Raw genomic sequence first — 23,412 nt, 5'->3', positions numbered from 1 at the left:
ACGGAGAACATTGAAATCACTGAAAGAACCTTCAGACATTACTTTGAAAACAACCAGAGGTGGTGTCTGACAAATTAAGGGCCGATACGAGCAGAAAAACGCCGTTAAATGCTGAAATAAGCAGCGGACCTTGCCGTGTTTCTGAACTGAAATTTGAGACCCGAACACAACCGAGCCAACCCGAACCAACCCGAAGAAATCCAAAACGAGGAGCCGGATAGTGGGCGGGGCTTAGCGAGGTGCGCTTCGGCTAACAGAACAAAATCAGCGACACACTGAAACCGAGCTTCATTCAACAAGTGCACCGAAGCTGGGATGTTTACAGCACATTATAGGAAGGGAAGTTTATTTGTATTTTTTTTAAGTACGTATATTAATTTTTTCCCGGAATAAGGCTGATGATGTGGGCATTCATCCTCATTTTCTCCTCCTGTGTCACAGCTCAGGTGGCATCACAAGAAATTGTAAGTTAAAGACTTTACAAGTTAAATATTAATTGTTATAGTGATTTTATGTAGGTGATCTGTTTCTGTATTTCTCTTTCTTTGCAGAAAGCGGAATGTGAAGAATTTCAAGGTTATGGTAGGACTGTGTTTTAATATTTATTTATTATCATAGATGTTTGTTAGGATCATTTTTAGATTCTAACCTGATAATTACAAGTTATTTCAGAGTAATATGGATGTAAAATGTGAGACATTAATATCACAGTTAGTGCATGACTAAATCTGTGTTCTTAAACTCTATACCTCAGAATTATTTATGATCATTTGCAGCTATGATCACATGTAAAGGTGTTTCTTATGATGAGGATGTCACACCAGAGTCGCCCGTTTTATCATTAATACTCATTTTATTTTCAATCATTATTTTATTTCAACAAACTACCAAGTTTGTGTGACAGGTGAAAAGATGCAGGAACAAGTTCTCATAAAGTCTCACATGACTACTAATAATCAGAGTAAAGTTGCTCTCTTAGCAGTGTTTTGCTTTCACAAATTGATTTCATTAAATATGATTTGAGTTCCCTTGTTCATATTCAGGGTTGTAGGTGTCTGCATCATCTCTAAAGTCCTTCTCCCCCTTTAGGTGAAGGTTTTCTTTTTGTTCTTGTCTATATTTCTTTTAACATGGGTTTTATTTTCGTTGTTAATTTGAACTTATTGAACTTCCACTCCGCCATTTAGTAATTCAATAAATATATCATGCTTATTACTATGGCTTTTATTTGTATTTACATACTAAGAGGAGGGCTGCACAGTGGTGTAGTGGTTAGCACTTTCGCCTTGCAGCGAGAAGATCCCTGGTTCGCGTCCCGGCTTTCCCGGGATCTTTCTGCATGGAGTTTGCATGTTCTCCCTGTGCATGCGTGGGTTTTCTCCGGGTACTCCGGCTTCCTCCCACAGTCCAAAAATATGCTGAGGTTAATTGATCATTCTGAATTGCCCGTAGGTGTGAATGTGAGAGTGATTGTTTGTCTTTGTATGTAGCCCTGTGACAGACTGGTGACCTGTCTAGGGTGTCCCCTGCCTTCACCTGAGTCAGCTGGGATAGACTCCAGCCCCCCCCATGACCCTAATGAGGATTAAGCGGTGTATAGATAATGGATGGATGGATGGATACTAAGAGGATACAAAAAAACACCTTTCTGTACTGAACAATTATGAGATCTGACTGTTGTCTAAAGCAATATTAATAATATTAATGAAGTATTGAGACTGAGTGCTATGCATAAAGCCCGGCCACTCTTTATTATTTACACTCAAGAAGAGAAATCTGACGTTTAGTGTTTCTATATTTCAACTTAATTGAAAATTGAAGACAAAAATTAAGGCAAGGCAAGTTTATTACCTACCTACTTGCTACACAGTAGAGTATAGCAAGTAGGCAGTATTTTAATCTACAAGTACGTGACAGTGAACAATCGTGTTTCCAGCCCTGATTTAAAGGCACTGACAGTTTGAGCAGACCTCAGAGCTACAGGAAGTTTGTTCCACAGGTGAGGAGCATAATAACTGAATGCTGCCTCACCTTGCTTGGTTCTTGTTCTTGGGACACACAGCAAACCAGTTCCAGATGACCTAAGGGGTCTGGATGTTTCGTAGGGAACTAGTAGATCAAGCATATATTGTGACCATGTAGTGCTTTGTAGACCAGCAGTAAGATTTTGAAATCTATCCTTTGACTGAGCTCCAGTGTGTGTATATATATATATATATATATATATATATATATATATATATATATATATATATATATATATATATATATATATATATATATATAATATGATGTGTTACATGTCAGCCAGCACCAAAACTAAAAAGGCTTGTAAAAACTTGTAAAATCCATTTCTAAAACTGAGCAAAATACAAACTAAAAGCAAGACATGCAAATTCAAATTTGTAAAGTCAAATTCTCAAATAAAATAAATATAAAATGCTAAAATATTACAATTATTAGAAACAACCAAAACTAGGGATGTCTGATATCAGCTTTTTTGCCGATAACCGATATGCTGATATTGTCCAACTCTCAATTTCCGATTCCACTATCAACCGATATCGATATCTGTGGGCTATTTAACTAATTTTAGGTAACATTACATATCTCCTGTGGTGGAATTAACACATCATGACTCATTTTATTGTGATACTCCATTGGATGTATTCTCAGATGTAAACATTGTCTGCAAAATAAGAAAACTACTTCAACTGAAGTTACTGAAAAAATGACATATTTAAGACTATTTTTTATTGTCTCAAACAACAGTTCACACTCTCCTTCCCTCTGTGAGTCAGTAAATGCTGGTGAAAACCAGGCATTATTTTATCGGTTTTCATGATAGACAAGATAAACGATGTGTTGATTGATATTCCATTTTTATGCCAATTTCGGGCCAATATTATCAGACATCCCTAACCAAAAGCCATTGAATATATGTAAATCTTGACATTTCTCCTACAAAATGTCAGTTGCACATGAAACATTTGATTAAAAGACCAAGACCAGAGCTTTATAGTTGCACGATCGCCAGAAACCACCAGCCTCGATCGTCGAATCGTTTCCAGCAGCAGTTCTGAGGATGTGAAAGGCCTGGAGATAGAGAACCCTCATACCTGAAATGAACCCAATAGAACTGAAGGAGATTAATACAATGATCACAGTCATTCAGAACATTCAGATAGAGGATGGATCCAGTCAGGAATTATAAAAGTGATAATAATAACTTTATTTATATAGCAGCCTTAAGAACAGTGTTCACAAAGAGCTTTGGCAGTTAAAACATGAAACACAGCTAAATATAGGAGACAAGTCAGAACAGTCAGTTAAAATAAATAGTAAAAATGAAAATAAATTAAATGAATAATTAGCTAGATTAGCACACAACTCAAACAAGGAAACTAGACAGTTTGAAAATTAAAGAACAAGATTGTGGGTTAAAATTAAAAGTCAAAAAAATTAGAGAATTAAAGATTTAGAGAGACGACATCACGCCAAAGAACTAGGCAGCTACAAGTCAAGTAAAACAAGAGAGAACATCTAAAATAAACAGGACATAATACAGAACAAAACACTAAAACTAAGTAACACTAAACGTAAACCTCACATAAAAGCAGGTCTATAAAAGTAGGTTTTCAGAAGTGATTTAAAAGAAGTTAGTGACTCTACAGGTCTGATCTCCTGAGGCAGGCAAGAGTAGTGTCCTTTTACAACAAAAATAATCTGTCAAATTTCAGTGTCAAAGAGGACATCAAGACTCCTGCTATGGATATGCAGGTTTGTTGTCAGCATCCCAAAGTCGCTGGTTTGTTTGTTGTGGTTTTGTTTTGCACCTGGAGGAAGGCAAAAATGGGTTTTCAGATTCAGAGGCAGGTAAATGGGTGTGTCATCAGCGAAACAGTGGATGGAGGTTTTATGTTGATGGAGAAAAAAGGGAGCATAAACAAAGACAGTAAATAAAATGGGCCCTAAGATGGAATCTTGAGGTACTCCACAGGTGATTGTGGCAGTAAAGGAGGAGTTAAAACAGATAGTATAATCAAATAATCCTTTATAATATATAACATCTTTATATTTTGGTTGTAGACTTCGCAATGCTTGTTTCAAGATTCCTGGAAGTTGTTTTGTTGGTTTTAAAACATAGAATACAATATATTTCAAATGTGAAATTAACAAAGATCATCTGATTAGACAGCAGAACATGATAATATACACAAGTCTCGTGTCAGTGAGCACCGCAGTTTTCTTTTGTTCCAGGTTTTCCTCCAGTCAGCACTGATGCTGCCCCGTCTTCTCTGGCGGACCTGAAAGTGGAGCTGGTGACAGTGGGAGGAAGGAACATGCTGAACATTAGCTGGGCAATCAACATCGACTGTAGGTGACAACACTAGAACCTATAAAATCACTGGATGTTGTTGAATTTAAGGCAATTTGTAGACATCTGTACACAAATGATGCAGCATTCTTTGATATCACACCTACAGAATAAATTTTTAACATACATATTATTCAGTAGCAGTTGTATATTATGGCACTGCTGAGTTTCCATTGACTCCTATAACTCCTAGTTTTCTGTCTGTGTCTTTGTCACAAGAGAACAGTCATGCATTTTGCTTCTTTCACAGATTTGTTATACATCTTCTGAAATTATGACACCATCTGCTGGATCAAAAATAAACCTACAGCGATGCTAATATTTGGTTATTTGGCCACTGTCAGCTGGATGTTTTTGGTAGCCATTAACAACTCATGGTTGCATCTTTGACTCCTCTTGACAGAATGGTGCAGTTAAACTCATTTTTTGGCTTTCTGACACTAACTTGTCTCTTCCTAGAGTTTAAAACAAGAATTTGGGATGGTCAGTCTAAAACCTGAACTCTGATTTATCCATTTCTTTACCGCTTTTGAGGCGTGTTTTGGCTCCCGTTGAAACACCCGGCTGCATCCAACCTTTTGGCTGATTATTTTAGGTTTTAATGAAGAATATGGAGGTAATTCTCCTTCTTCATTATTCCATTTACTTTGTGTAAAGAACGAGTTCCACTGGCATCAAAACAGCATGATACTACCACCACCATGCTTGAAGTTAGGGATCTCACCTACTCTACTTTTTCTGCTCATTGTGGTGAAATAGCTCTTTAATCTGTTCTAACTAAATCTGATGAGTGAACCAAATGGGCATTATTTAAATTGAGAGTTATATGAGTCATCAGAAACTCCAGACTGCCATAATATGATCTTTTAAGTCTATGTATAGTTTTGTTCATAGATGTGTATTCTAATTAGAAGAAAATATCTGATTGATTATCACTGATGATTAACTGTGATTTGACCCTGTAGTGTTTATCCAAAAACAAATGAGAGGTTTATTTATCATTCATTATTTTGCTTAAATGACAAATAGGACTTGAGTCTGGTTGAGGAGACACTGGACAAGAAAGAGGTTAAATCATCTGTATACATATATTATCTAGTACACTTTTCCCCCTATATTAAGACAGCATATTACAGAATTACTCCTGTCTTTTACCATCAAGTTAGGGTGCTTAAATGCACAAGTGAAAATCTCCAGAATTGTACACATTGAAAGGGTTTAATTAAGGAAATCAGAAAAAAAGTCAGAAAATATAAATTGCTACAACAAAAATGTATTTTTTAGAAATATCATTTTGACACCTGCCAAACACTAATGTGTTCAAACTATTGTACAACAACAGGTGTTGTTAAATATTTAAACCAGAGGTGTCCAACTCATTCTAGTCCAGGTTCCACATTCATCCAGTCTGATCTCCAGTGGACCGGACCAGTAAAACCACAGCATAATAACCTATAAACAACCACAACTCCTAATTATAATCACAGCTATCTGGAACTGAACAATATAGTATTTTAATTTATGATCAAACCTACAAAAATCAGACAAACAGAGACAAAAACCCCACCAAAACAACAAAAATATTACAGAAACCAGACACAAAACAACAAAAACTACAAAAAAAGACAAAATATGAGACAAACGACTCGAAACAAAACAAAATAGAGACAAAAAATTTTTTACAAGTTACAAAGCGTCAAAATAATGGGCAAATGACATAAGTGAGACAAAAAAACACAAAACAACCAAAACGATGCACAAAAGGACAAATAAAGCAAGACATAAAATGACAAAAAATGAGACTAACAACCTGAAACCAAACAAAAAAAGAGACTACAAATTCGACAAAAACTTACAAAGCAACAAAAAAAATGGACAAACGACAAAAATGAGACAAAGAAATTATACAAATGACACAAACAAGACAAAAAATGACAAAAGCGAGAAACAAAACGATAAAAGTCAGACAAAAAACAAGACAAACTAAATATTACAAAAATGAGACACAAAATGACAAAAATGAGAAAAAAATGACAAAATATGAGACAAATGACTTGAAACAAAACAAAAAGAGGCAAAAATTTGAAAAAAATTACAAAGCGACAAAAAAATGGGTAAATGACGTAAGCGAGACAAAACACAAAACGACAAAAACAATGCACAAAAGAACAAATCAAGCAAAAACACAAAACAAGAAGATCAGACAAAAAACAACAAAAACAACATTAAATATTACAAAAATGAGACACAAAACAAGCAAAACATAAAATGACAAAAATAAGACAAAAAACACAAGCGAGACAAAAAGGAAACACAAAATGACAAAAACCAGAAACAAAACAAGTCAAACAAAAAGCAACAAAAATGACATTAAATATTACAAAAACGAGACACAAAATGACAAAAGAACAATGAACAATCTAGTATTTTACTTTCTGATCCAATCAACTTGTCATGGTCTAGAAATGATTTTAAATTTCTAGTTTTACTAATTTACAATCTGCAGTTGATGTCTTCTCTGGAATTTTTACACTTTGAGGGCCGGATTGGACCCTATGGAGGGCCGCTTTTGGCCCACAGGCTGCATGTTGGACACCCCTGGTTTAAAATAATGTGTAGATATAGTTTGTACAGTCGTGTTTTTAATCCCTGTGTCTAAAACTAAAGGCTAGCTGAAGCCCGACCAGTTGAACCCAGCCTCTCATAAATCTGTCATTTCCTCTCTACAGCCAGTATTTGTCACCTGAACGGCACCCGGATCATGATTTCAGGGGAACCAGAGTACCGCTGTGAATACAACCCACCTCTGGCCCAAATACAACGCTTTGAATCACAGCAGGTATCATGAATTCAGCTTCAATGGGACTGATAATCCATTTTTGTGTCTTTAAAGAGCATGGTTTTGACATGATGGTCCCGTCAGAAGGATCTGAGACACAGAAAATTTTAACTCCGCTGCAATAATTGCCTCTTTCTTTCCACTCTAGAAATGGTTTCATTATTTAGTAAAAGCAAGTCATGGCCTCTGTGATATACAAGCTGCCAATCTCCCTTTGCCTCCTCTGGGCAGCGGCAGTCCTTACAAGGACGCCAGTCTCGAGATCCCCCGTCCAAGAGGTAAGGTCTTTTTTTATTTTTTTGTATTATTATTATTATTATTATTATTATTATTATTATTATTATTATTATTATTATTATTATTATTATTATTATTATTATTATTATTATTATTATTATTATTATTTACAGCTTTTCAAAAAGCAAAAACATGGAAGATTTTATTGTGTTAAAATATGTTGTCTATGTGTCCCTAACATCGTACTAAAACAGTTTTTTTACTACTACTGGATAATGAATATGTAAATTTTTGTCAAAACACAAGATGTTTACAAGATATAACACCATGAAAAGAATTAAAATCTTTAGGTCAGGGGTGTCCAATATGAGGACCGTGGGCCAAAAGTGGCCCTCCAGAGGGTCCAATCCGGCCCTCAAAGTGTAAAAATTCCAGAGAAGACATTAACTGCAGATTGTAAATTAGTTAAACTTTAAATTTAAAATCATTTCTGGACCATGACAAGTTGTTTGGATCATAAAGTAAAATACAAGATTGTTCATTGTTCTATTGTCGTTTTGTATCTCATTTTTGGTACATTTAATGTTTAATATTTTTCTGTCTGACTTTTTTCATTTTGTGCTTTTTTCTCTCACTTGTGTTTTTTGTCTTATTTTTGTCATTTTATGTTTTGCTTTGTTTGTTGTTTCGTGTATTGTTTTTCTCATTTTGTGTTTTTTTTGTGTTGCTTGTCTTGTTTATCTATTTTTTTGTCGTGTTTCTCACTTTCATTATTTTTTGTCTTGTGTCATTTGTGTAATTTTTTTGTCTCATTTTTGTCGTTTGTCCATTTTTTATTGCTTTGTAACTTTTTTGTCGAATTTGTAGTCTCTTTTTTGTTTAGTTTTGGGTTTTGTCTCATTTTTTGTCATTTTGTGCCTCATTTTTGTCATTTCATGTTTTGCTTTATTTGTTCTTTTGTGCATCGTTTTTGTCGTTTTGTGTTTTTTTGTCTCACTTTTGTCGTTTTCCCATTTTTTTGCCGCATTGTAGCTTTTTCAAATTGTTTGTCTCTTTTTTTGTTTTGTTTTTCCCTTTTGTTTTTTGTTTCGCTTGTCTTATATTTTGTCTTTTTTTCTCATTTTTGTTATTTTGTGTCTCGTTTCTGTAATATTTTGTGTTGTTTTGGTGTTTTGTTTTTTTTATCTTTGTCTGACTTTTGTCGTTTTGATCATAAAGTAAAATACTAGATTGTTCAGTTCCAGATAGCTGCGATTATAATTAGGAGTTGTGGTTGTTTATAGGTTATTATGCTGTGGTTTTACTGGTCCAGTCCACTGGAGATCAAACTGGACTGAATATGGAACCTGTTTGACACCCCTGATTTAACCCTTCTTTCTGTTTTTATTTTATAGCAACTTTTCCTTCAGTTATGCCAAAGTCTACTGAATTTTCTAAAGGTAAGCACTTCATTTTAAATCAGCTCATTTTTAATTCCGTTTTTTGTCTGTCATGGGCAAAGTGAGGTAAATGATTCAGAACATTGTTTGCAGATGTAAGGCAGTAACGGAAACATCCCACTAGGTGGTACTGTAGCACCGTATGTTGTTCGGTTGAATTAAGCAAATTCTATATTTTTGTCCCTTCGAGGACACCGTAGTTAGACTGGCGTTCAGCGGAGGACGCTATGTTTCGCGGTGAGATACGTTTTACTGTTGTTGAAGAAGGTGGTATGTTCAAGGACAGTTGGCAATAATTAAAAAAAAAAAGAGAAACCGGTCTCCATCGCAACTCCGAGCCCCGCCGTCTGCTTCTTCTCGCTGCAAGACACCCTGCACCCAAATTTAATCACACACAACGCAGAGCTACGCAGGGTTTGTGGAGAGCAGACGCGCAGAACCTGTGGGTTACACACACTTACAAAAATCCAGAAATAAAGCGACGTATGTCAATTTAGTTAGTTAAAAATGACCAGTCCATAGCTGGCAAAGATTTTCCACACACCAAAGGTTAAAAAAAGCCAAAACTGCAAGTAAACTGTATAAATACTAACTGTAATACTGATCATTACTCACTGTTTGTTCATCACACCTTTTTATTGTAGCTATCACTCCTGAGCCCACGCCTCCAGGTAAGACTCAGGATTATTGAAAGCACCGTCAGTGTTTTCTCTGAATCATTTTAACCTCAGGATTACATCATGGGTTTTACTGTTTGTCTGTCCAGGCCTGAAAACGAAAGATGTCATCGTTGCAGTTTTTGGAAGCCTGGCTGGTTTGGTGATCCTGAGTTCCTGCTACCTGATCTGTAAATAAAACACTTTTTAAAGAGCATCAGATAAAAACGTAAACTACACTTAACCCTCGTGTCGTGCTGCGGGTCAAAACTGACCCGTTTTAAATTTTGAAAATGGGGGGGAAAAAATATTTTCACAGTGAAACTTCTGATGTCCACATTTTCAACATTTTTGGGAAATCTTTGAACATTTTTGGTGGAAAAAAAGAAATATTAAAAATGTTTCTTAAGAACATTCACATAAAAATCAACCAAAATCCAGCGAATTTCACTGGATTTTGGTTGATTTTTATGTGAATGTTCTTAAAGAAAATATAAGTTTTACTGATATATATGGAATTACTTTAGAGATTTTTAGGATTTTTTTGGAAGATTTTTACTCATTTTTTAAAAATATTTACTAGAATTTTCTTGCCAAATTTGGGGGATTTTTGAAAAAAGAAAACTTTTAAGGGAAGCTTTTAAGGAATTATTGGAATTTTCTTCCTGAAAGTTTTGCTAATTTTCAGAAATTTGGGGAATTTTTTGGTGTCCGTAAATGAGGACACCAGGAGGGTTAATGCATCCTTCCTGTAGTTGTGCTGAATTACTTTTTTAAAAAAATGTTCTTTTCGAGAGAATGCCTTCTGAACTTGCCAGTCTTGTGAACATGTCTGGATACGTCCTGAGCTACTTGGCTACTTGCAACATGCTTTATCTACAACAATCTGTCTATGACATTGCAAAATAACTTGGCTTTGACTGCTATCCTGACTAAATGTCATCTTGCAATGCAAACACGCTAGATTCAGAAGTTTGATGAAGGAAGCAACCAAGCAAATCAAGACTTGGCTAACTAACTTTCTTTTCTTTAATGTTTTCTCACTCCTCAGACAAAAACTTTGGACTGAATGTTGCCACCTCATTGGGTTTCCAGAATTTACCCGAAGCGGTTCCCGTCCCTGTCCTCGTGGTCTACCCAGCTGAGAACTCGGCCTTCCAGCGGGCCGTGGTGGCACTGGCTGAGTTCCTGCAGTGGCACGGCGGCTGCAGTGTGGCCTTTGACATGTGGCACCAGGGGAAGGTGGCCGAGCTGGGGCCGATGCGCTGGCTGGCGGAGCAGGTGAAGGCGGCGGACCGAGTGCTCATCGTCTGCCCAGGAGTGGAGACGGTAAGCTCCAGTTTCCCTTCATTTATTTGCTGTCTTAGTGGATATTATTTTTATTGTAATGTTGGTAATATGAGGAAATTCAGTCCAAACTCAGTCCTGTAAAACCCAAATATAGGAAAAAAATGAGCAAAAGGAATATATATAGGTAGGGCCTTAGGATGGTTGCCTGGCTTCTTGAATGGATTGTGTACCACCTGAGGTTGCTGGAGCAGGTACCTGGGTACCTGGTGTTGCTGGAGGACCTTGGGTTGGTAGGGGACCCAAGGTATATACACTACTGGTCAAAAGTTTGGTCTCACCCAGGTAAGTCCATGTTTCCCATGAAAACTCCCACTTTTCTCCATGTGCTAACATAACTGCACAAGGGTTTTCTAATCATCAATGAGCCTTTCAACACCATTAGCTAACAAGATGGGAAGCTTGAAAACGGAGTGGCAGCACATTCTCCAGACTTAAACCCATGGAGCTGGTTTGGGATGAAGTGGACAGAAGAAGTGCCACATTTATGGGAACTTCTGCTACAGAGCTGGAAGAACTTTCTGAACAATATTTGGTTTCCATTGATGAAAGAATGAGTGAGTTCAGCTGTTTTATCTGCCAAAGGAGGAACTTTAATGAATCCAAAGTTAGGAAGACATTTTGGTTTTTAACTTCATTTGTTTATTTGTTCTCTGATTTAATTTCAGAGAACAATGAGGCATTAACAGCAGTGGGTTTTTACAGGGTTAAACAGAAGAAGCACAATAAGGATTTTCTAAACTCAGTAGAGTAAAACATCACAGTAATAGCTGAGAGTCTCTTCTGGTCTCTTGTCTTTGGACATTTGCTGGGTTTCTCTGTTTAATATCTTTAAGTGCTTTGAGGTGACATACCGTTGTGAATTAGTGCTCTATAACTAGAATTTAATTGAAGTGAACTGAATCGAATTTTCTTCTCTTTTGAGATTTTTTAGGTTTCTCTGTTTAAAAGTGTAGTTTTTTCACCTGAATATGTAAAGTGTTTTTTAGAAGACATGTTTTAAATTAGTGCTGTATAATTAAAGATCAATTGAACTGAATTGTCTTCTCCTCTCAGACCGTCCAGTGTCCTCCTCACCACAGCTTCCCAGAACCCTCCATTCCAGCTGCAGCTTGTGACCTCTACCCTCTGGTCCTCAACATGGTGGCGAGCCACGCAAAGAGCGCAGACGAGCTGGCCAAGTTCTGGGTGGTGCAGCTGGGCGAGCGGCAGGACAAGAAGCCGTCCACCTTGGCGCTGGAGCTGAGGACCTGCAGGACTTTTCGTCTGATGAAGGATCTAAAGAAGCTCTGTAAGGGTCTTCATGCTGCGAGGCGGAGCGACAGGAAGATATCAGATCTGCTGCTCAGACCGGGATTCTCCTACAGCGAGAAGAGCACAGAAAAGTTAACGGAAGCAGTGGAGATGCTGAGGGGGAATCAGACAAGATCTTCCAAAGAGACGCAACCATTGAGATCTGTAATCAGCACCGTGTGAACCATACATCCTATAATGCGATGGTAGAAGTTGGTCGATTTTCTGAGGGTCTCTGCTGGGTCTTCTTCACCACTTCCCTGGTGTTCACTCCCTATGTCAGATCCTCTGAGAAATGAACACCTTGGTACTTGAAACTCCCTCCCTGTTCCACTTCTTCTCCAGTGACTGGCATGTGTTGTGTCCTCATTGTGTTTCCTGAAGTCAGTCACAAGCTCCTTTGTCCTGTTGGTGCTGAGGAGGAGGTCATTGTTCTGACACCAGGACGTGAGGGCCGGGACCTCTTCCTGGTTGGTTATCCACCCACCACGGCTGTCATCTGCAGATCTGTATGTGTAGTTTGAGTAATGAGTGGGAGTGCAGTTGTGTGTGAAAAGTGAGCATAAGAGTGTAGTGAGAAGACAACGTTGGGGGCTGTTGGTGTGGAGGATGGTGTGTGAGGAGATGAGGTCTCCGATTCTGTTAGAGAGGAAGTTCTTAACCTAAATCTGATGACTTAATCTATTGCCCCTGTGTGTGTTTTAAATCTTTGGTTTGGAATAAAATCAAAGCTACTAATTTCTACTTTCCAAAGACATGCTACTTTATTCAGACTTGCTTCTTTAGTGTCTGTCGTCATGTAGAGAATGTAAACTGCTTCAACTTCTTTTTGCCCTTTTTGTATAAAATGTCCAAACAATAATTCATTTGTTGTATTTGTATTTCTTAAAAAATCATTGAAAAGAAAGAGGTGCTTTGTTCCAGAATCTATTTTCTAATTCATAGTAAAAGCAGCATGCTCTCTGATAATGATCTGTGTAGTTTCATAATCTGATAAATTGAATTTTGTCCTCACAGCAGAAGATCCTGAGCTGAAACCCACCTGTGCTCAGCAGGGCTTTTCTGTGTTGACAGTTTTACATCATTTCCTCCCACATTGCAAACACCGAAAAGCCCTAAACAGTTTGCAGATGTGAGCATGTTTTTGTCTGTCTGAACTGTGTGATATACTGGGAAGTCATCCAGCTCAGCCAGCTTCTCTTCCAGTGCCTCCCCTGACAGAGAACCCTGCTGTCAGCTGATTACAGCGGGTCGTCCTACTGGGCCGTCTGCCAAAGGTATAAGTAGCAGCAGAATATGCAGCTCTACAATTACAGCATGATGGTACACAGGTCAGATGATGGAATGTGTAGAAATGAATGTGTATGTTAGATGTTTCAGCTGAGAAACTGACTTTATTGGTCCAGGAATGCATTCAGAAACTATAATAATGATCAGCATCAGAATCACTTTTAATGGCTGAGTACGTACACGACATACAAGGAATTTGGTTTCGGCTGTTGGTGTCACCCTAGGAATATGCAAGAGAATAATAACAATCATAAAAAGGAACTATAGAAAGAACAGGGGAAAAGTAGTAGTAATAAAAATAAATATAACACAGTATACACAGATATTTATAAGCTAGAAAGGAACATATAAACACAGTAGTGCAACATGGTAATACTAGATGATGACACAGTGCAAAAAGCAGAGAATGCTGTTCTTAGTGCATAAAGTACATATCCACTGGTATATTGTACAGGAGGGATGGCTCAGCTGTTTATCAGGGTGATGGCAGTTGGGGAGAAGCTGTTCTTGTGTCTGCTGGTTTTAGTGTTCATGGCTCTGTAGCGCCTGCCAGAGGGGAGGAAGGTGAACAGTTTATGTCCAGGGTGAGTGGGGTCTCTGATGATGTTCCCTCTTCCTGGTTCTAGTGGAGAACAGTTCCTGGATGGAGGGCAGGGGGGCTCCGATGAAGCTGCGTCAGGCTCATCTCCCCCAAAAACCTCTCATAAACTTCTATCGCTCCACCGTTGAGAGCCTCCTGACCTACTGCTGTACAGTGTGGTTCACCTGCTGCCCTGCAGAGGACAGGAAGGACCTCCAGCGGGTGACTGGGACCACATTACCTTCCCTCAGAGACGTTTACACCAGCAGACTTCAGAGGAAAGCCAGAGGAATCACCAGAGACCCCTCACACCCAGGACACTCTCTGTTCTCCCCTCACCCTGCAAAAACTCTAAATATTACCAAGTCCATTTGTCTTATTTTTAGTCAAAATGTCTCATCCCACTTGATTTAAGATAAATTCACTTAACAAGAGACATTTCAGCAGATGGAGGGACTTGATTTAAGACGATGCATCTTAAATATCTTGTTAAGTCAAACAATCTTGAAATTATCTTGTTTTGAGTTGAATTTTACAAGAAAACTCAAAATAACTTTAACCTTCGTGTCGTCCTGCAGGTCAAAATGACCCATTTTAAAGTTTGAAAATGTGGGAAAAAAATATATTTTCATAGTGAAACTTCTGATGTCCACATTTTCAACATTTTTGGGAAATCTTTGAACATTTTTTGGTGGAAAAAATGCTAAAAAATGTTTCTTAAGAACACGTGAACATTTGAATGTTCTTACAGAAAATATTAGAAGTTTTACTGATGTATATGGAATCACTTTAGATATTTGTAGGATTTTTTGGAAGATTTTTACTATTTTTTTGAAAATATTTGCAAGAATTTTCTTGCCAAATTTGGGGGATTTTTTTCTAAAAATTTTGAGGGAAACTTTTAAGGAATTATTGGAATTTTCTTCCTGAAGGTTTTGCAAATTTTCAGAAATTTGTGGAATTTTTTTTGCTGAATTTTTGGATTTTTTTTCAGGCAAGGGAACAATATTTTTTGGTGCCTGTAAATGAGGACAACAGGAGGATTAATACATCTCAAATTAAGAGGTTACATGAAAGCAAAAATCTATTTTTGAGTGAAAAACTGCTATTTTTTTTTAAGCATGTCTGGCTTATTTTAAGATACCTAAGCTTGAAAATCCTGGTAAAATACAGCTTAAAATAAGTTTTCCAGCTAATTTTAAGATCTCAAGATTCTAAATATCATATCTTATTTCAAGAAATCTTACCAAGCCATTTTTCACTTGTTCTATTGACAGATTTTTTTCACTTATTTCAAGGTAAAAGTTCCTTGAAATATTTTTTTTTTCTTGTTTTGAGAGGGGCATTCTTTTCCAGTGCAGGTAGACGCTACAGGACACTTACACTCAAAACCAGCAGACTCAAAAACAGCTTTAATCCCCAAGCTGTCAAATGTCTGCTCCCTCCCCTCTGAATGGTAATATCACATTCCAACAGGCACTGTTCCCTCTAAACTGCGCGCGTGCGCAGTTGTGCACTGCTGACACGGTCTCCGCGCACAGAAAATCTGCGCTGCGCACACAAAAAAAATCCAACCTAAATTGTAAATAAAATAAACACGTAAAAATTCATTCTGTGCTATTTTTCAATGTGAGTCAGTGAGTGACCGGTGACTGGCTGCTGCAGCCAATGATGCGATTCACATACGTATTTACCATAGACTGTATATAATGGTATTTACGCAGCTAGTCAACGTCAGGCGTTCTTATGTGTAGCTATCGTTGTTCTCATAGATATGAATGAGTAGATAGGACACGCCCCTTTGAGCTGCGTTCTACAGCGAGGCTAAGCTAGTGGGGGCAAAGTTTCAGTGCATTCCGTTGATGTAGACGGCGTGAAAACGGAAACAACGAGTATGCCGGCTCACTGTGCTGCATACAATTACACACTACGTCGTACGATTGAGACAAGGAAACTAGGGATGACTTTTCATAGGTAAGAACAGTTTTTGGCTATTTTTTCATTATGAAATCTTGTTGAGAGCTTCCAGTCTATGAGAGCTAACTAGTTAGCCACTAGCAAAACGCTAAGGCGAGCTAGCAGCTTGACAAGCAAATACCAGACGATTAATAGTAGCTGTAGTATAGTTGTACAAGCAGTAGTAGTAATAGTAAAAGTACAAGCAGCAGTAGTAGTATAAACAGCTGTTAGAGTCGTAGAAGTAGTATCAGCATTTGTAATAGTATTACAAGTTGTAGTAGCAGTGCCAGTATCAGCAGCAGTAGTGAGTACTATCAATACTACTAGTAGTAGTCACATTGCTATTACTACCACCAATACTACCAATAGTAGTTATAAAGCCTAACTCATATATATCCAGATTACCATCTATGTTCTTCCTCCAAACCCATTTTATGATTGGGATTATTTCTCAAATAACTGAAATGTTACTAAACAAGGTTATACCTATCAAATTAAATAGCTCTGGTCTCCAGTATATTGGCCAATTCGGTTCTTTGTACTTAATTTATTAGCATGATTTCTTTTTAATATGTTGTGTACAGACTTAATTACTTCTCTGTCTACTTTTCTTACTCCATGTAGGTTTCCCAGAGACTATGGGTTGAGGAGGAATTGGAAGTTTGTCGGCTTAGACCTGGTGTCATTCCATCAGTGTTAAACTTCCCGGCTCATCTTGGAAGAGTACGTGCCAGAAAGACCACGACCAAGCAGCCTTGAGATCTTAGGCAGCGTCTCCCTCAGGTGTGTGTCAACGGTGTTCACAGTCAGGTCTGTGGTAATCCCGTCAAAAAACAAAACAGAAAAAAATCTAGATTATAAATCAACATGTAACCAAAGCACTCTGTGTATAACGCCATAGTATAGGATGTAGTTCAGAAAACGACAAAGTATAGTATACTTTACTCAAGACTAACATAGTATGGCCTGTAGTTCATAGTACAGCATGTTGGCAAGAAAAAAACAAAACAAAACATAGATTATTATGTGGTTCAAAAAGCGCAAAATGATGGGATGTTGCCTAAAATTGTCATGTATGATATGTGGTTCAAAAAATGTCATAGTGCAGTATATTGTCAAAATAGTATGTAATTCAAGAAAACATCAGAGTATAATATGTCATTTAAAAAATGCCATAGAATAGTAATTTCATTGCACAAGTAAAAGTATAGTAACTTTTAAAACTGTTCGAATTCTTATATGTTGCTAAAAAAAACAAAAAAAAAAAAAAAAAAACGTCACAGTAATATGTCAATTAAAAAAGCCTATAGTATAGCATGTCGCCCAACAAACATCATAGTATAGCATGTCGCTGGTTTCCAGAGGGTTAAACGAGAATTTATTTGAAAGAGTAAGTACATGTGAGGGGGTTAAAAGCAAATGGGTGTTAGTAAAATAAAAATAAATCAACAGAACTAAAAGTGAACTTCATGTTGACATTGATGGGCATTCCAACCAGGAACAAAGTAAAAGATAATCAATACGAAAAAAACTCTTCCTGTTCACCTCTTAAAACCCAAAAACACACCGCAGTAGCACCCTAAACTAAAACTACCAATGGGTTCCCTGTTTTCCTTTCTGAACAATTCAAAGGTCCCTCTCTATCTCCCCACACATCCACCAACCACTGGAACACATCTCCAAAGTTCTGCCGGGCCAGCTCAGCTTCCCCTCAGAAGAAGTGCTGCCACCTGCCAGATGAAGGAGCCTTTTGAGAGGCAGCTGGCATCGTGATTGGACTGTACTTTGGTCTGTTCCAATCCAGCTTCAGCTCCAGAGACGGCAGGCGGGACGAGTCAACGGAGGCCGGATGGACGAAGGCATGCAGCTGAGTACAATCCAGAAAACAACAGAGGAGGAGTGTAGCAGCCAGAACAAGCAGAGTAGCATCGTATGTCTCTTAGAAAACATCATAGTATAGCCTTTGGTATGAAAAAACGCCATCATATACATCGTATATTGTACAAATAACAAGTCAAAGGAAAGAGACATACATTGTAGAATTGTAGTAATTGTGGGCTGACTGATTTACTGATTATCAGTATTTTATTTTTGACTGATTTACGGTAATAAATACATTTGAAAATGGCGCTACTTTGGCTCTGAACCTTTATCTACCTGTGGTCGCTCTGTCTTCTGGAGTGATTTGATTGGTTATACATCACGAATAAAACTCCTTTAACTTAACATCTGTAAACAAAACAAAAACGTATCAACAAAGTTTTCTGTTAGAGTTTGTGTTCTTCTAAGTTTAACTCCCAAGATTTTAAATACTTTCATTTACTGCAAATGAATATCTACTCCAAATGTCTCACTAATAATCATTACCAGCCTTAAAAACCCACAAAACACCCCTCTATACTGGACCACACTTAGTACAGTCCGGTTCCCCCTTCTATAAATCTGCTTGGAATCTTCCACTTCCTGTTTGTCAAAGTGGCCTTCTACCTGGACAGGTTTTGTTGGAGCTCATGCAACAAACATTTTGGGTAAGTGCACTTTAATATGGATGGATGACACTGAATTAGAGTCTGTTTTCATGAGACTGAGTTAAGATGTGTAGCTCTGTCATTAAATAGTAAATTATTTCCCAGAATTCACAGAGAAAAGTCTGAAATGTTTGCTAGGTTAGCATCCCACATGTTCTTTGGCTCAGCTAAAGCTAACTCTCTCCAACTTGTGGATCTCTTGAGTTGCTTGTTGTTAAAATATCTTGCTAGAGGTGCTGAAGCTCAGAAAGTCTGAGATGTTTGTTCAAAATAAGCTCATTCTCAAGTCTGATCTGAACTGTCCTCTTTTGTTTGAACTTTCCCTAAACTTAGGAGTTAATGACAGAGCAGCACATCCAGACTCGGTCTCATTTATGTAGAGATTAAACTTCAGTGTCATTCATTGATGTTAAAGTGCAGTTTTTCAAATGTTTGTTGCACATGCTCCCGACCAAACCAGTCCAGGTGGAAGACGATGTGAAGAGAAAGCTCCAGAGGATGAATATCACACATTTACGTTGGAAATAAATGTCCTTTAATGAGACACTGTCATGCAAAAGTTGGATTTCCCTTTAATGATGTTCAAACCTTTGTTGAGTGTTTTGTTGATGTTGGTTTCTAAATGTTTTCTGACACTCGGCCCCAAAGATTAAAACCTTTTACGGCTCAAAAGCTGCAACAATTCACACATTATCAACTATCTTTCTGACTAAACTAAGATAAAAAGTGAAAAACTGATTCCTGCATCATGAATGTAAATCTTTTTGGTTTTTATGACAGTAAACTGAATATATTTGGGTTTGACATTTTATAAAGCAAAACAAGAAATGAATTAGTGGAGAAAACAATCAACAGATTAATGGACAAAGAAAATGTGTTTTCCAACATATATGGTTCAATTACTCAACATTACAAGATACATCCATTTTTAATTCAATTTTATTTATATAACGCCAAATACAGGTCAAATTGTCTCAAGACACTTTATTTTTATATGTTTTGTCATATTTATAATATGACAAAGTAAGAAATTTAAACCTCTTGATTAATGCAATTTATTATTTGGTTTTTAAGAGACTAATGGACAATTAAATTAAGTTTCTCCACTAAAACTAATAAACATGAGGTCAAATAGAAGGAAGAGTTTTAAATACTGCAGTCCCACGATGACAAGAATAAAGTTTTTCAAGAAAAACTAAATCTGCTGGTGGATTCCATTAAAGTCCTAATAAATGATAATAAAGTGTGATACTAAAGGTTTGTGGTGCTAAAAATGTCAAAGTAAAGATATCAAGTTGAACATCTGGATGGAGGCTGATAAAAGTTGACCTCCCTTCATTTCTCTGGAGCGACTCCATGGATTTTATGGATGGTGGTTAAAGACCTGCTCTTCTAGTGGTCTTCCTTCTAGTCGCTGTAAAAAGTCAGTCCATCCTGGCCGACTTCAACACCTCTTCATGACAAGTTGTTCTGCCTCGGACCTGGTGGAAAGTCCAGAAACTTGGGAAAACCTGTCGAGACTCGAAGAACTCGTGGAGACTCGAAGAACTCGTGGGGCGGGGGAAGGTGTGGTGGGTGGTCGGGGGAGGTGGGGAAGTAGAGGGGGGAGGCCGCCACCCACCTCCCTGCCTACTCTCCGCCCTGACTCCACCCAGACTCCGCCTTGGCTCCGCCCATGTGGTCACTTGAGGAACTACGATGCCAAAGGGACGACGAAATTACTTCTTTTCATCTGATCTGTAGCTCAGTGAGTTAAGGATTTGCCTGTGGAGCTGCAGGTCGCTGGTTCAAGACCAGACCCTTCTTAAGTTTTCTCAAAATTCTGACAAAGACAAAGAAAGAAAAAGGCCAGGTGGCGGGTCTTGAACCGGCGACCTTCCACTTGGTAGCCCATCTCTTATCCCCCTGAGCTACTCGCTCAGATACTAAATCTTCTGGTTTTTGCGCATTTATCATCTATTTTTTGTCGTTTTCGAGTTTTTTTTTAACTCGAGTCTCGACTCGACCGTTTTTCTCAGGAGGTTGGACTTCAGCCTTGGTGCTGGAGGGTGGAACCCTCAGTTCCAAGACTTTCCAAAGCCTCCACACCTCCCGAGTCCTCAGGACCTGAGCTTTCACACAGTCTGAGGGCTGAAATTTTCTAAGTCCCACAGTACTTCTCTGTTAGATTGAACCTTCAGACAGTCTGAGGACTGAAATCTTAGAAGTTCTTGAGCAGTTCTCTGTTAGTTTGAACCTTCAGACAGTCTGAGGACTGAAATCCTGAAAGTTCTTGAGCAGTTCTCTGTTAGTTTGAACCTTCAGACAGTCTGAGGACTGAAATCTTAGAAGTTCTTGAGCAGTTCTCTGTTAGTTTGAACCTTCAGACAGTCTGAGGACTGAAGTTTTAAAAGTTTCTCAGTACTTCTCTGTTAGTTTGAACCTTCAGACAGTCTGAGGACTGAAAACCTAAAAGTTCTTGAGTAGTTCTCTGTTAGTTTGAACCTTTAGACAGTCTGAATACTGAAGTTTTAAAAGTTTCTCAGTACTTCTCTGTTAGTTTGAACTTTGTGGTTAACAGAAGCCTTAAAACTTGTGACCATGAGTCTTGATTTCACATTTAGACCATCCATCTGAGTTCTTCTCAGACCTTCACCTGTGGGTTTTTTAGAAATCCTCAACAAACTTTGATTCTCTTCACTGAACAGTAAAGTTTGTGGAGATCAGAAGGTAACATTAGTTTGATCCATGCCTTCAACTACTAGTAGCAGTTTTCTGAAATGAGTTCTTAGTAAATCTGTCCACAATCAAACCAAGAACATAGAAAGAGGAAATGTTTGAAGAAACAACTTGATGTTTTCATTTCAGACTAGAAAACGCTTGAAGACCTTTATCTGTTTTTGCTCTTTTTGATCGTTTTATTGTCTCTTCTGTTTAATTTGATCTTCTAAAGTTTAACTGGTGTCTTTTCAAATGTTTTGTATTTAGTTTGATTGTTCTTAAATGTTTAGTTTTGCTCTTTTCTCACCTTTTATTCTTTTCTAATGTCTGATTTGATTTTGAAATGTTTTGTCTTTTTAATGTTTAATTGTTGTTTTTTCAAATGTTTTATCGGCTTCTTTGAAAAATTTCCTTTTCTTTCCCAATGTTTAATTTTTCGATCAAATCTTTGTTAAGGTTTTTCTTTTTAAATGTTTTACCACCTTTTAATGTTTAATTTTCTTTTTAAATGATTCATTGTATTTTCTGTTTAATTCCTATTTAAAGTTTCATTGTCTTTAAGATTTAATTTTCTAATTAAACATTTAATTTTTTAATTAAATGTTTTGGCTTTTTAAAGGTTTAATAATCTAATTAAATGTTTTGTGTTTTTTTTATATGTTTATTATTCTTCTTGTTTAATTGTATTTTTTTAAATGTTTAAAATATTTAATGTTTAATATTTTTGTTTAAAAAATTTTGTTTAATTTCATAATTACATGTTTTGTATCTTCTGTTTAATTATCAAATTTTATATTTTGTGTTTAATATATTTTAATTGTACTTAATGTTTAATTTTCTTTTTAAAAGTTTTATTGTATTAAATGCTTTTTTCCTTTGATTTAATTACTTTTTTAAATGTAGTTTATTTTTTTAATCTTTTTTTTCTGTCAAGATTTTAACCCCAACCTTAAAAATGAAACAAACCCTTAAATCACAATGAAAATACTTCTGTTGTCACAATCATGAGGTAGTCAATTATTCACTTTATCAATTCAACTTTATTTGTTTAGCACCTTTCACACAGATGGCAAAACTAAACAAGCAAAGAGAAAAAACTATGCTAAAACCATGATTAAAACTCAAAAACATAATAAAAAAAAAAAGATTTAACATGGTAATAGAATCTGTTGTGTCCAGGTGATGGAGGGAGTTTATTGAAGTCTTCTTGGGCTCACATGGGAAATCATTTAACATATAAACTTGATATTCAGTCTAAGGAAACTGCAGAGCGACAGAAGAACCAACAATATCTCCTGTTTTCTCCTTTAATGAGTCGACTCTTCTTGTGCTTTCAGACCAAAGAACTACAGACTCTTCACAACCTGCTCAAACTCTTGGTACAGGACCTCACCACACGGGTCAAGAAGGTTTCTGTCTCATATCTACTCTGAAGATCACCTTCTCCTGCTCAAACTGCTGACAAATGTTTCTGCTGCTCTAAAGTCTGGTCTCCAGAACTTCCTAAAAACTCTCAAAGTCTCTTCTGCTGCAGGTTGCTTTGTAGAACTGTTGCAGAAAACCTCACTAAACCACATGGAGGGGCCTCAAGATAGTCGTCCAAATGAAACTGTACAAAAACCAAACTAGCACAACCCAAACGCTAAAGTCTCCTGCAGCCTACCAGAGAACCTCTGAGAACAGAGAATCAGGACAGGAACTCTTACCTTCTGGACAACCAACGCTGGTTCTCAAACAAGAATACAGAATGTGTCTGACCAAAAACCTCTAAAGACTCACTACAGCCAAGATAAAGACACAACTCAGCTGCATCAAATCCACTAATCACTGCACACATTAGCACCATGTGCCAACTGTGGCTAAAGAACCACATTTACCAAGACAACTATCCAGTACAAAGCCCTAAAACACACCAAGAAACACATTAAAGATGATTTTACTGCTGGAAGTTGCAAGCCAACGCCTAAAGAACAAATTAAAGCAACGGAACCAAACCCGGTTCAGTGGTGAAGAGAAACAGAGGAAATGTTTGTCTGCAGCTAAATAAAGCAGGAAGACACTGAGCTGCTCAGGTGTTCCTGATAACACCAAGCTGCCACCTGGACAGCCAATAGGAGCACAGCTTCCAGGAAGTCCAGAGGGCTGGCTTAGTGAAGGAAATTTAAA

The 23,412-nt window shown here is 37.3% G+C and overlaps 1 protein-coding gene across 1 annotated transcript; it reads left to right on the top strand.

The window, feature by feature from the left end:
• The first annotated feature begins 30 nt into the window (after window positions 1-30).
• LOC111584412 (uncharacterized) lies at window positions 31-13,051 on the top strand. Its single transcript, XM_023293567.3, has 10 exons — window positions 31-464; window positions 552-582; window positions 4,261-4,377; window positions 7,108-7,217; window positions 7,366-7,495; window positions 8,849-8,893; window positions 9,538-9,564; window positions 9,660-9,740; window positions 10,601-10,878; window positions 11,953-13,051. The coding sequence occupies exons 1-10, from the start codon at window positions 399-401 to the stop codon at window positions 12,370-12,372; spliced, it is 1,305 nt and encodes a 434-aa protein (XP_023149335.1). The 5' UTR covers window positions 31-398; the 3' UTR covers window positions 12,373-13,051.
• Window positions 13,052-23,412: the final 10,361 nt, after the last annotated feature.

The sequence above is a fragment of the Amphiprion ocellaris genome, chromosome 8 (genome assembly GCF_022539595.1).
Source record: "Amphiprion ocellaris isolate individual 3 ecotype Okinawa chromosome 8, ASM2253959v1, whole genome shotgun sequence".
Lineage (NCBI taxonomy): Eukaryota > Metazoa > Chordata > Actinopteri > Pomacentridae > Amphiprion > Amphiprion ocellaris.
The sequence above is the reverse complement of the archived record's forward strand: the minus strand, read 5'-3'. Positions and strand labels throughout refer to the sequence as shown.

Excerpts from the sequence above, each read along its gene's own strand:
- LOC111584412 (XM_023293567.3), top strand. The coding sequence starts at position 399 with ATGATGTGGGCATTCATCCTCATTTTCTCCTCCTGTGTCACAGCTCAG. Across the intron at positions 465-551 it reads AGGTGGCATCACAAGAAATT|AAAGCGGAATGTGAAGAATT; the intron begins GTAAGTTAAAGA and ends CTTTCTTTGCAG. Across the intron at positions 7,496-8,848 it reads CGAGATCCCCCGTCCAAGAG|CAACTTTTCCTTCAGTTATG; the intron begins GTAAGGTCTTTT and ends TTTATTTTATAG.